The sequence below is a fragment of the Bombina bombina genome, chromosome 4, assembly GCF_027579735.1.
Source record: "Bombina bombina isolate aBomBom1 chromosome 4, aBomBom1.pri, whole genome shotgun sequence".
In the NCBI taxonomy this organism is placed as follows: Eukaryota; Metazoa; Chordata; class Amphibia; order Anura; family Bombinatoridae; genus Bombina; species Bombina bombina.
The window spans coordinates 681392924-681406910 of NC_069502.1; the positions used below are offsets into that span (position 1 = coordinate 681392924).

Below are 13987 nucleotides of genomic sequence, written 5' to 3' on the forward strand. Positions count from 1 at the left end.
ACCTGTCCACAACCTCAAACAGTCACACTCCAAACTCCACTATGATGAAGACCAAAGAGCTGTCGAAGAACACCAGAAACAAAATTGTAGACCTGCACCAGGCTGAGAAGACTGAATCTGCAATAGGCAAGCAGCTTGGTGTGAAGAAATCACCTGTGGGAGAAATAATTAGAAAATGTAAGACATACAAGACCACTGGTAATCTCCCTCGATCTGGGGCTCCACGCAAGATCTCACATCAAAATGATCACAAGAACGGTGAGCAAACATCCCAGAACCACACAGAGGGACCTAGTGAATGACCTGCAGAGAGCTGGGACCAACGTAACAAAGGCTACCATCAGTAACACACTACGCCGCCAGGGACTCAGATCCTGCAGTGCCAGACGTGTCCCCATGCTTAAGCCAGTACATGTCCGGGCCCATCTGAACTATGCTAGAGAGCATTTGGATGATCCAGAAGCGGATTGGGAGAATGTCATATGGTCAGATGAAACCAAAGTAGAACTGTTTGGTAGAAACACAACTTGTCGTGTTTGGAGGAGAGAGAATGCTGAGTTGCAACCAAAGAACACCATACCTACTGTGAAGCATGGGGGTGGCAACATCATGCTTTGGGGCTGTTTCTCTGCAAAGGGAACAGGACGACTGATCCGTGTACATGAAAGAATGAATGGGGCCATGTATCGTGAGATTTTGAGTGCAAACCTCCTTCCATCAGCAAGGGCATTGAAGATGAAACGTGGCTGGGTCTTTCAGCATGACAATGATACCAAACACACCGCTCGGGCAATGGAGTGGCTTCGTAAGAAGCATTTCAAGGTCCTGGAGTGGCCTAGCCAGTCTCCAGATCTCAACCCCATAGAAAACCTTTGGAGGGAGTTGAAAATCCGTGTTGCCCAACGACAGCCCCAAAACATCACTGCGCTAGAAGAGATCTGCATGCAGGAATGGGCCAACATACCAGCAACAGTGTGTGACAACCTTGTGAAGACTTACAGAAAACGTTTGACCTCTGTCATTGCCAACAAAGGATATATAACAAAGTATTGAGGTGAACTTTTGATATTGACCACATACTTATTTTCCACCATAATTTGCAAATACATTCTTTCCAAATCAGACAATGTGATTGTCTGGATTTGTTTCCACATTTTGTCTCTCATAGTTGAGGTATACCTATGATGAAAATTACAGGCCTCTCTCATCTTCTTAAGTGGGAGAACTTGCACAATTGGTGGCTGACTAAATACTTTTTTTGCCCCACTGTATGGCTCAGTATCCTTAGAGGAATATGGCTGCACTTCACTGATGAAGAACAATGAAGGCCATAACTATCGTCTGGGGTTGATGTGTTCCTTGTTCAGAGAGAAATTGGCAGGTATTTTGGTGCTGGACTGACCTTAATAGGCAGGATCAGACTAATATACTAAAGGAAAGTTCTACTCTGTGAAAATCATTACTGTGCAAAAAAGAAGCTACACCCAGGTGGTAAATCGCCATAGAACAGGTGTGTGTGTGTATGTATATGTGTGTGTGTATATATATATATATATATATATATATATATAATATATATAGACACAACTCCAATAGGTAAGTCCAGCACCTTTCTTTCTTTCTTTGTTATTTCAACATCTTTATCCTTTCTTGGTTAGTGTACGTACGCTTAGTGAGGTCTGCCAGCCTAACATATACATATATATAGTGAAACAAATAGGTAGCGTCAGCACTTTTTAGTAAGGGTCATGCTCATGACTAAGGGTCTGTGTTGACTCGAAACGTTGCTGTTTTTATTTTGTTTGTTACCTCAATAAAACATGGATACTTTTACTAAAAAGTGCTGACGCTACCTATTTGTTTCTCACTATATATATATGATATATATATATATATATATATAAATAAAATGAGCAATGGGTATTACAGAGAAGGACTACACATTTAGAGGTCGATTTATCAAGCGGCGGCGGACAGGGGCGCATATATGCGTCCCTGTCCGCCACAGCTCGCCTCTGGCGGGCTGAATTCGCCTGGCGGAATTCAGCATTGCAGACGAGTGCAATCATGCGCGGGCAGGACGAGACCGGGGGAGATTGAAATTCGCCACCTTAGAGGCGTGCAGGTTCTCTTTTGAGAACCTGCAGTCGTAGGGGGGTTTAAAAGGCTTGTGAAGCCTTTGATAAATCGACCCCTTAGGGCTAGGTTATGAGTGGAGTGCAAACATTTGCGCCCGAGTGATAATGGGTATATCACGAGGATTTGTGCTCATCGGGCTTGAATGTAAACGCTATCGATTGAGCACAATAGTGATTTATGCTAGAATGATTGTCACAAAAAAACATAAAAAAATACACTCATAACACTATTTAATACAAATTATTCACAAACAATACAGACATATATACGCATTTAAACACAAATACATATGTACACACATAAGATACACACATATATATATATATATATATATATATATATATATATATATATGTGGAGCCCTTTGTCGTTACGTAGATGAAAACATATAAAAGCATATTTATGCACTATTAATTTTTAATTATGTATTTACTGTAAATATTTCACATACCAATGTTCTGCACATAGCGGGATATTCCTATATATATCTATACCTATATATAATCATCTATATATATATATATATATTACCAAAAAAAACACATCATATATATAAAGAAAAATTGTGAATGTGAAATATTCATATTTTCATGTTGGTTAGGGCAAATGAGAACATGCGATCGGGATTGTGCTAGAGTGGGGTGTTAGTTCCCCCCCCCCCCACTTTATTTCTGCATTGACTTCTATGGGGGAATATGTGATCGCGCACGCAGAATTCTAACTTTTGGATTTTTGCGCTTGTCAGGGTTAGTACGAGAGCAAAAACAGTTTACTTTCAGCTCATAATATGAGCGCAACCCGACGAGCGCAAAAATCTTACTTTTAGCACAATTAACGCTCAGGTGGGTGCGTTAATTTTTGCTCCACTCGTAATCTGGCCCTAAATAAGCAATGAAAATTAAATATCTTCGTGTAACCACTAGGGTGTATCCCAACTAATGCAAAAGAGACCAATAGATAAACCAAATACATTTATGTTGGGTTTATATATATATATATATATATATATATATATATACACAGTATATAAAAATAACTTTTTTTAAAAATATTAATTAAAAAGTTTAATAAATTTGGATTTTGGAATTCCAGATTTGGGGCTTTGTACCAGTACTAATGTTACAGTTATTGCATATTTTAAAAAGCTGAGCTGCTTGATAAATAGATGTTGTAGGCTCTTTCCGTTCTTGCTTCTTATCACTGTTGGGACCATCTGTGGAAAACAAAACAAAAATAAAATCAATAAAATCATCAACATATCTGTTACTAATATTCAGTCAAGTAAATATAACAAAATGACTGATGTCACCATTTGATATTAGAGAATGTTCCTGAATAGATTTTCATGGAAATTCAGAGGGTCCAGATTTTTTTTAGTTTTACATTTAGATAAGACCAGATACCTTACAAATCACTATATATCTATAATGATGTATACAATATTTCCTCCCCAGCATAAGCACAAGCCACCCAGTCTTCAAACAATGATGCAGTTAATGACCACATTTTCTCTCTGTGTTTTGTTCAGTTTTACATTAAAAAAAAAGAAAATTTGTTTTTTGGTCTGGAAAACATAAAATTGGACAGCTCTGCTCTAAAGCAAACCTGCAAAATAAACTTTTATGGGCAAAACCCCTGTCCCACCTACACCAATATATGTTCTTGTTTTTTAATTGTGCGTAATCTTTTTATATGCACACTATATGAGTCACCAGCTGGGCATGTGCAATATTCACAGAATATACATATGTATTTTGTGATTGGCTGATGGCTATCACATGATGCATCAGGAAGGAAAATGTAAAGAACTGACATTTTTCAGAAAAAAATGTACTACTCATTTGAAATTCAAACAGTGCTTTTTTGTTGTCTCTTTGTTTTGCATTTATTGATTATGCTATTCTAATGTGTTTGATGGTCCTTTAAGGAAATCTGATGCCAATTCCTGATGAAACTCGACTACTTTTTCTAGTCATTTATTGTATTTTTATAGATCATTTGAAAGATAAGGCCAGCACGATACTGGATCTGTTTAAAGACAATTAAAGGGACAGTCTACTCAAGAATTGTTATTGTTTAAAAAGATAGATAATCCCTTTATTACCCATTCCCCTGTTTTGCATAACTAACACGGTTATATTAATATACTTTTTACCTCTGTGATTACCTTGTTTGTAAGCCTTTGTAGACTGCCCCCTTATTTCAGTTCTTTTGACATACTTGCATTTAGCCAATCAGTGCCCTCTCATTTGTAACTCCATGGGCGTGATCACGTTATCTGTATGGCACACATAAAATAACGCCCCCAAGCTGTCAAAAACTGCCAAATGCATTGAAATAAGGGGCGGTCTTCAAGGGCTTAGAAATTAGCATATGAGCCTACCTAGGTTTAGCTTTCAACAAAGAAATTCAAGGGCATAAAGCAAATTTGATGATAAAAGTGAATTGGAAAGTTGTTTAAAATGGCATTCCCTAACTGAATCATGAAAGTTTAATTTTGACTAGACTGTCCCTTTAAAGGGCCAGAATACCCAAATGTTTAAACACTTGAAAGTGATGCAGTATAGCTGTAAAAAGCTGACTAGAAAATATCACCTGAACATCTCTATGTAAAAATGAAAGATATTTTACCTCAAAAGTTCCTCAGTAGCCACATCCCATTGTAAAGGACTTCTAAGCAGCAAATCAGTATGTCTGTCCTAGGACAGCCGAAGGGATGAGCCTCGTGCACCCTCATCTTATTTCCCTATTCAGTATAAGGAAGTTCTCTATGAAATCTCACAAGATTTAAGTCAAATCTCATGAGATCACAGTAAAAGAGTTCATGACCTCCGCACTGTTGATGCTGATTGGCTGCTGTTCATTTCTTCATTTTTTTTTTTTTTACCTGCAGCTGGGAGCAGCTGAGTATAACTTTTTACACAGAACTTACTCTGCGTAGCTGAGGAGATTGTGAGGTAAAATATCTTCCTTTTTTATATAGAGATGCTAAGGTGATAATTTCCTGTCAGCTTTTTACAGTTATACTGCATCAGTTTCAAGTGATTTAGCAGATGAGTATTATGTCCCTTTAAGTTCAAGTGTACTTACAGAACTAAAATTCAGAGTATTTGATCTCAAAGAAGGTATCTGAACATATCAGTAACACAGTTGTATGTTCACTTTCTGCACAAAATATTGCAAAGCATTTTCTACTACAACCAACTTGCCTTTTTCTTAAGCCAATGAGGACATTTTATTTCTATATTGTACAGTAAATTGATGTGAAAGTAACTGCAGTATAGTAGAGATAGCTTACCGGGCTAATAATTTAGATATAGTGCTTAAAACTTGCCCCTTATATTCTAGTTCAATAAAATGCATCAGTACATACTTCAGTACTATTTCATAGCTAGTAATGTTTTGAAAAAAATAAAATAAAATCCAGGGACACTCTGCAGCAAAGCTTTCATAGCTCCACCCACAAAAATGTAAATTGCACGCAGTATACACATAATATTAAATATTACATTAGTCCGTTTCATCTGTAAACTGCAGGCGAGTTACAGATGATAGTTCAACTAAATATATATATATTATTTTACTTTGCTGTGCTACATAGTTATACATGCTTATCCCACATCTCAAGACGTATTTTACAAAGCGGAAACGTCTATCAGGAAAATGATAACATAAGAGGAGGCCAAAAACCAAGACTCACCAAGAAAATAGGGACACTCAGGTTAAATTAAATTTTCATGATGCAGATACAGCATGTAATTTTAAACAACTTTCCAATTTACTTCCATATTTTTGACAAATATGTGTATAGATATTATTTTTTTTTGTTTTATTTACCAGATTCATATGCAGTATGCTTAAAGAGATATGAAAGCCAAAAAATTATTTTGTCATTCAGACAGAGCATACAATTTTAAAAATGTTCCCATTTTACTTCTAATATCAAATGTGTTTTTTTTTCCCCATGGTATTATTTGTTGAAGAGATACCTAGGTCTGGAGCACTACATGACAGGAAATAGTTCTATCATCTAGTGATCCTGGGAATTAATAACATTCTTGCAAAACGACTGCCATATAGTGCTCCTGCGCATATATCCCTGATTTTCAACAAAGATACCAAGAGAACAAAGAAAATTTGATAATAGAAGTCAATTTGAAAGTTGTTTAAAATTGCATGTTCTGTCTGATTCATGAAAGAAAAATGTTGGGTTTCATATCCCTTTAATGTCTACAAAAACATTTTATATACATGTCTTGTACCAGAGTTCCCAAATAATCCTCCTGAAGTAAAATGTACGATGTACCAGTGAAGATTATTTGATATCATGAGGCTAAAAATAAATAGACAATAAAGAATAATATACATAAGTAAAATGTTTTTGTGTATTTGCTCAAAACATTTCCTTGAAATGAAAAAACAAAATGTGTTGCTGAAAATGATTTAAAAAACAAAAACAAAAGAAAACCACTAGGCTTTTTGCCACAAATGTGTTGCTACAACTATAACAATTTTGTTTGCTCTACAAAGTGAAACTTTAATATATTTCTAGACTCCTCTCTGCAATTATACAGCATTTTAGAAAACAACTATAGGGAATACATATTTACCAAAATCAGTCCCCCTTTCTCTGCCCAGTTTGATCATATTTAGTGTGTAAAACAATAATTACGCAATGATTTTTGCTGTGTCTGATTTTAACAATCTAGGGCCAGATTACGATTAGCACGTTAACAGTTATGTGCAAACGATAAAGGGTTTAATGCGGCTGTTTGTGCGTGTTGTTTTCTCATATTACAAGTTGAAAGTAAACGTAATTGCGATTTACACTAGAATGATTACCGCAAGTTATAAAAGCTCAAAGATATGAAGTCTCAGGTGTTAACATTAAGATACATACATGTCTAAAGATGTATATGCATATATATATGTGTGTGTACATATGTATTTATATTTATATGTGTATATATGTATTCAAGAATATATATATATATATATATATATATATATATGCATTGGAGACCTTTGCAGTAGATGAAGACATGAAAAATCATATTTATGAAATATTCATATTTAATAAAGTGTTATACTGTGTATTTACTGAAAATATTTCACATTCAAATTTTCTTAATATAATGGAATATGTTCTATGAATTTATAAATAGATATTCATATTATATTTGTATCTATACATACTGTATATATAATCATGAATATATATATATATATATATACACTGTATATAAATATATATACTGTACATACAGTATCTCACAAAGTGAGTACACCCCTTAAATTTTTGTAAATATTTTATTATATCTTTTCATGTGACAACACTGAAGAAATGACAAATGCGATCAATCCTGAGGCGCCACCACCATCTTTATTATAATATTTATTAAGCTGAAGCGTGCTCCCGACTGCACGCTCATTCACACTACTTACACTGAAGCCGCTCACTCCAGAAGAGTATACCGGAACTGCGCATGTGCACTTTGTTAGTTAGTACAGCAATGAGTTACCTATGACAACAACTGATAACCTGGAGCCGCCGTTGATTTTTGAGTGATATAGACGGCTTAGACAGCGCATGCGCATCGGCAGGTACTCACCGCTACCTAGGTAGATCACCGTGAATGGACTCATGAGTACCACGGTGGGTTTGGAAAAGCTTAAAATTTAAAGAGGGATTATAAGAAAACAAAGCAGAACATTTAAACGAAGGTAGTTAATGAAATGTTTACTTTGTATTAATCTTTAATTTTAACTTTTTTTTTGAGTTTCATGTACCTTTAAATAGTTTTTTCCTGTTTAATTTCAAACCAAATTTTATTTTTTCATATATATATTTTTTGTTGGGCGTGCTAACAGTTATGCATGAGTGATATAGGGTTAATCGCAGGTATTTGCAAGCGTTCAATGTAGTGCGCGTATCAAAAGTTGAAAATAAATGCAATCGCTTGAGCACAATTTAATTCAACATGCGTCGGGAGAGTACAAACTCAGAGCTGTGGTTTACTATTATAAGGTCTCAAAGAAATGAGTTCTCATATAAAAGGCATGCAAAAGTCTTTAACATAGAGATACATACATATACACAGGGGTCAAGTCCTACAAAAAAAAAGCATGGGAACTCACCACGACTTCCACCCCCCTCACAATTAATATGATTTAAATTTAAATATATACACACACACTGTATTTATATGTATATAAGCTATACACTTTGGTTAATGAAAGCAAATTAAATCAAATGAAGGGTTGAATAGTTTCTTTGGGCCTGAGAATCCTCCTCTGTTACAGAGTCTCACCCACTTAAAGGGACAGTTTACTCAAAAAATTTCTCCCCTTTAATTTGTTCCCAATGATTCACTTTACCTGCTGTATTAAATTGTTTACAAGTAGCTCCTTTCCCCTTATATTGGGATTTGAAATAGTTGATTTAGCATGTGGTATCCCCACCTATTCTGAAAGTTTGTGGCCGCAGGTCCCAGCTATAGATAAGCTTTGTAAACACAGCCAGCAGAAGAAATTACACTCCCAGTGGGTTATAGAAGAGATAAGGTAATACAATGTTGATTTTCCATTGTTCTCTCCAAGTACTGGTGATTGTTTTATGGACAGATATAAGATAAAGAAGCAGGTATATGTATACAATGTGATACAGTAATGAAATCTGATTATACCTACAAGCTCAACCCATTTTATTAGGTTGTGGCTTCAAAACACAAAATCAGAGTTTTAATATACACAAAAAAACATAAAAAGCTATTTTTCATACATTTTTTTTTCTCTGCAGTTGGTAAAAAAGCAATTGTAAACACATTAAGCGAAAAACTATTTTTCAGTATACTGTCCCTTTAAGGTGCAATAGTCCTATTTCTGCTATGGGGAACTAAATAACCCCAGAGCAAGTCACACAACAATGTAAGCACCATGTGTTACACACATTGCGAGGTGATCACACAGTAGGACCACTGACAGGCTTGCATTTAGTTTATTGTAGGAAGTGTGACTGCCCATTACTAGAGGATCTCACTGTCCCTCTAACCAGACTGTGCTTCAGCTCCTCCCACCAGCAGCAGCAGCAGTGTTTACTGAAGCATTTATGTTCTCTGTCCAGAGGTAATTTAGTTCCTCCTGCAAAAATAGTGCAGGAACTCTGTTCCCATTCGTTCCCGCTCGACTTGACCCCTGCATATACATATATAAATATGTATATGTATGTATATATACGTCTATGTATACATATGTATTTACAGATATATATATAAACACATAAATACACATGTTTACATATATAGACATATTTATAAGTGCATTGGAGACCTGTGTAATCAAGTAGATAAAAACATGTAAATGCGTATTTATGCAATATTCCGTTTTAATAAAGTGTTATACTCTGTATTTAATGTAAATATTTTCCATTCCAATGTTCTGCACATAGTAGAATATATTCTAAGTATATTTAAATAGATATTCCTATATACATCTGTATATATCCATACCTATTTATAATCATATAATATGTAATCAGGTTTGCACACTAGTAAGGTGTTTTTTGGGTTCAATGACTTCTACTAAGGAATAGGTTAACTGGTGCAAGATATTCTAACTTTGGCTTATTACATGCATCAGGTTAATGTGTGAAAGATACTTTCACTTTGTAATATGCTAGCGCTCCACTTGTAATCTGCCCCACAATGTTTTGCTGTGCATTTCAATAGTCCATTTTTTCCATTTCATATGATTTTTAAATTACAATTTTTTTATATTCCCTTTTGAAATATATTAATATTGTTAACATAATTAAATTCAGGGAACAAATAGGACACACTTTTCTCAAGGTAAAAACTTGAGAGAATTATATCTGGGTAATAATACTGGAAAGATTTCTTAGAGAATCTCACAAACTCAGAGACCTTTAAATAATCAGACCCTTAGTGATTCTAGGTAATATTTTCAGTAAACTAAGAGTAAATAATATAGTATAATGATATTATGGGCCTAAATAAATATAGTTTCTATTGATTCATTCATCTGTTTTATATGCTTGTATTTTATTCACCATGAATCAGTGTCACCAGCATAGATTCAATATGTTCATGAAACTAATATCGATATCAGCCAATCATATGTGCATGTTCAAACCTAAAAAAACAACATAGAACTGTCCATGTGAACAACAGCAACAGCCCTTTTTTATGCCAATCAAATTGTGCCAAATGATACTAAATAGGTTGTCATCATCAATAAATGTAAAAGCACTACTTGTATTTTTTTTAAATATCGATTCAGATTTCAGTGATTGGTAGCCATTATCGGTCATTAATGGTGCCGTTGTATGGAGCTAAAGATTGAATACAGTGGGTGTTATCAACCTTAGCTGTGTTTGACTCAGTAAGATTGTGATCATTTTAAGAAATATGGGTAAATTCAGATATTGGGTAATTCTAGGATTACCCGGGTAAAACAGACATTACACTAGCGGCTGTGGGTAAAGCCCGATGTAAGATCGTAAATCCTCTCAGAGTGACGAGTCACTGCATCAAACATATATACATTGCACTATAATTCCCCCATCTTCACTATATTTTTTGCCTCCGTCTGGGGGGGTTCAAGGATGGCAAAGCCCCCCTTGTAAACCTTATTCCCGAAGGTTCACTTAGGGGGGATGCTAGAGGTTCGGCGGGGCACCCCCCTATAACCCCCAGACAGAGGCAAAAAAAATAGTGTAGATGGGGGAATTACAGTGCATCAAGCTTTACACACAGACACTTGGCCAATGTCTGGTTTACCCGGATTTACCTAGGATTACCTGGATATCTTACTTTACCCATAATATATACTGTATATATATATATATATATATATATATATATATATATATATATATATATATATATATACACTGTGTATATATATATATATATATATATATATACACTGTATATATATATATATATATATATATATATAAACAGCAATCCTGTTTTTTTCATATCAAATAAGAATTTCTGAAAGATGGGAATTGAAGCCAGAGTAAACTAGTAACATATACCATAATTACTATCAAACTATACCACAAAAAGTAATTGTCAGGGCAAAATACGATAATAACAATAATCATAATAATAAAAAACAGAACACTTTACAGTAAATAGTTTTTTTCCCCCAGCAGTGGATAAGTGTAAATCCAACATGTGGTTTGTCAATTTCTCTTTGGACATAATAAAACAAAAGCTCTTACTGTCAGATGCACTAAAGAAACTTCTGGGCCCTTATTAACATTTAATTAACTAAAGAATTCCATCACATTGTGCAGGTGACAAAATAAGCAGCTGCAAAAGTCTTCTTCTTTGCTGTTTTTAACCTGATATATTTTGCAGGTTAGCAGAAATCCAAGTGGCAAAATAAGGGAAGGAGCTGGATTTCACTCCTCTGCAGCAAAATGTTTGGGTAAGTCACAGTACCATATGGGGATACAGAGCATTAAGGTGTTTTTAGGGGTATTGTGCTGGATGAAAAAAACAGTGATTTTTTTTATTAAACAATTACAAGTCTGACTTTGGACCACCCATTTAACAAGTTTGTTAATGGTGTCTGCATATGCTAAATGAAGAGCTGAGAGAACTAACACCATTTTAACAAGAGCTACAAAAATAGCTTCTATGTGTTTTATGAGACAATGGGCTAGATTTACTGATCTTCAGTAGGTTTTTTACATTGGACCTAGTTGAAAGTATTCTTCTATGATTCAATATATTTAATAATTCAGATGCATTTTAGATAACCTTATAAATATTGCCCTCTTCTATCCGAGTAGAAATGGAAATGCCAAATACATAAAAAAAAAATTGTTAAAGGGACATTACATCTACTAGTAAATTGTGTCATTAAGAGAAATGAAACTATACCCATAAGTCCCCAAGCAGAGGGGAAAAACAATAGTGTAGATGGGGGAATTACATTACATCGGTCTTTACCCACAGCTGCTTGGATAATGTCAGGTTTACCCGGTTTTTGTCTTTGCTTGGGGGGTTCAAAGAAGGCGCCCCGCCGATCCTCTGGCATCCACCCCAAGTGAACCTTGGGGAATTAGGTGAAGCCCCCAGGCGGAGGCAAAAAAGATAGTGAAGATGTGTGAATTACACGCGAATTGTATATATGTTTGATGCAGTGACTCGATGGACTCTAAAAAGATTTAACATGTTACATCGGGCTTTATCACAGCTGCTTAGGTAATGTCAGTTTTACCCGGGTAATGTTAGGATTACCCAATTTCTTACTTTACCTGCAACATACACACACACACACATATATATATATATAATTATTTTTTTTGCTTACTTTTGAAGTATAATAACTTTTTCCACACCCTCAAGATTTTCACACCCTCCATAGAAGTGTAAACTTTTAGATTCATAGGGCTTGATTTATCAAGCTACGGACCCCTGTCCGCTGCAGCCTGCCTCTGGTGGAATTTAACATTGCACGTGAGCGCTATTTTGGTTGGACGCAACCAGGGGTTTTTAAATTCTCCATCTGATGAACGCTGCTTGATAAATACGGACTGCAGGTTCTCTTCTGAGAACCTGCAGTCGTAGATGGGCGAAGGGCTTGATAAACCGACCCCCTTTGTAGAACGGCATTTTGTTACTAAGTTATCCTAGGTTAAAAAGCTTGTTCTTCTTCTGCGGTCTCTCCTGATGTGTTCAGTTAGGCATTGTTATAAATAAGCTGAAAGGTAACAATGCCAGAGTTTTTAATGTCCCTTTAAGTAAGGAGAAAGTTATGAGTCTGCAACATTCTGCATGATTGGTAAAATAAGAACAGAAGCTCATTTACACCTGTTCCTAATTGGCTGAAGCAAGGGAGACCAGGAACATGGGTCCACCAGGCTTTTTGAGGGGCATATCTCTGAACTGCTCTTAAAGGAACATGAAACCCATTTTTTTTTCCTTTCATGATTCAGACAGAGCATACAATTTTAAACAACTTTCCTTTTTACTTCTATCATCTAATTTGTTTTCTTGGAATCCTTTGTTGAAAGGGATACCTAGGTAGGCTCAGGACCTGATGATTGGTGGCTGCACATATATCCCTCATGTTATTGGCTCACTTGATATATTCAGCTTGCTCCCAGTAGTGCAAGAATGAAACAAATAAGATAATAAAAGTAATCTGGAAAGCTGTTTAAAATTATATTCTCTATCTGAATGATGAAAGAAAAAAAATGTGGGTTTCATGTCCCTTTATACTGCAAGTGTTAAAGGAACACTGAACCCAAATTTTTTCTTTTGTGATTCAGATAGAGCATGACATTTTAAGCAACTTTCTAATTTACTCCTATTATCAAATTTTCTTCATTCTCTTGGTATCTTTATTTGAAATGCAACAATGTAAGTTTAGATGCTGGCCCATTTTTGGTGAACAACCCGGGTTGTTCTTGCTGATTGGTGGATACATTCATCCACCAATAAAAAAATGCTATCCAGAGTACTGAACTAATAAAAAAGCTTAGATGCCTTCTTTTTAAAATAAAGATAGCAAGAGAATGAATAAAAATTGATAATAGGAGTAAATTAGAAAGTTGCTTAAAATTGCATACTCTATCTGAATCACAAAATATTTTTTTTTGGTTCAGTGTCCCTTTAACTTGCTCATAAATTATATGAGATTAATGTCCATTTAAGGGTCCCTTTAGAGTTTAAATAATTAAAGGGATAGTCTAGTCCAGAATGGTTTTTGGTTAAAAAGATAGATAATCCCTTTATTACCCATTCCCCAGTTTTGCATAACCAACATGGTTATATTAATATAGTTTTTACCTCTGTGATTACCTTGT

At 35.1% G+C, this 13987-nt stretch overlaps 1 protein-coding gene across 2 annotated transcripts in view; it reads right to left on the minus strand.

Annotated features, from left to right (window-relative positions):
- Positions 1–2352: 2352 nt before the first annotated feature.
- Positions 2353–13987, minus strand: part of FAM120B (family with sequence similarity 120B) — a 434786-nt gene continuing 423151 nt past the window's right edge. For both annotated transcript variants that reach the window (XM_053710825.1, XM_053710826.1), the window contains one exon: positions 2353–3352. In XM_053710825.1, coding sequence (XP_053566800.1) covers positions 3337–3352 — 16 coding nt within the window. In that variant the 3' untranslated portion in view covers positions 2353–3336. The remainder of the gene's footprint in view (positions 3353–13987) is intronic.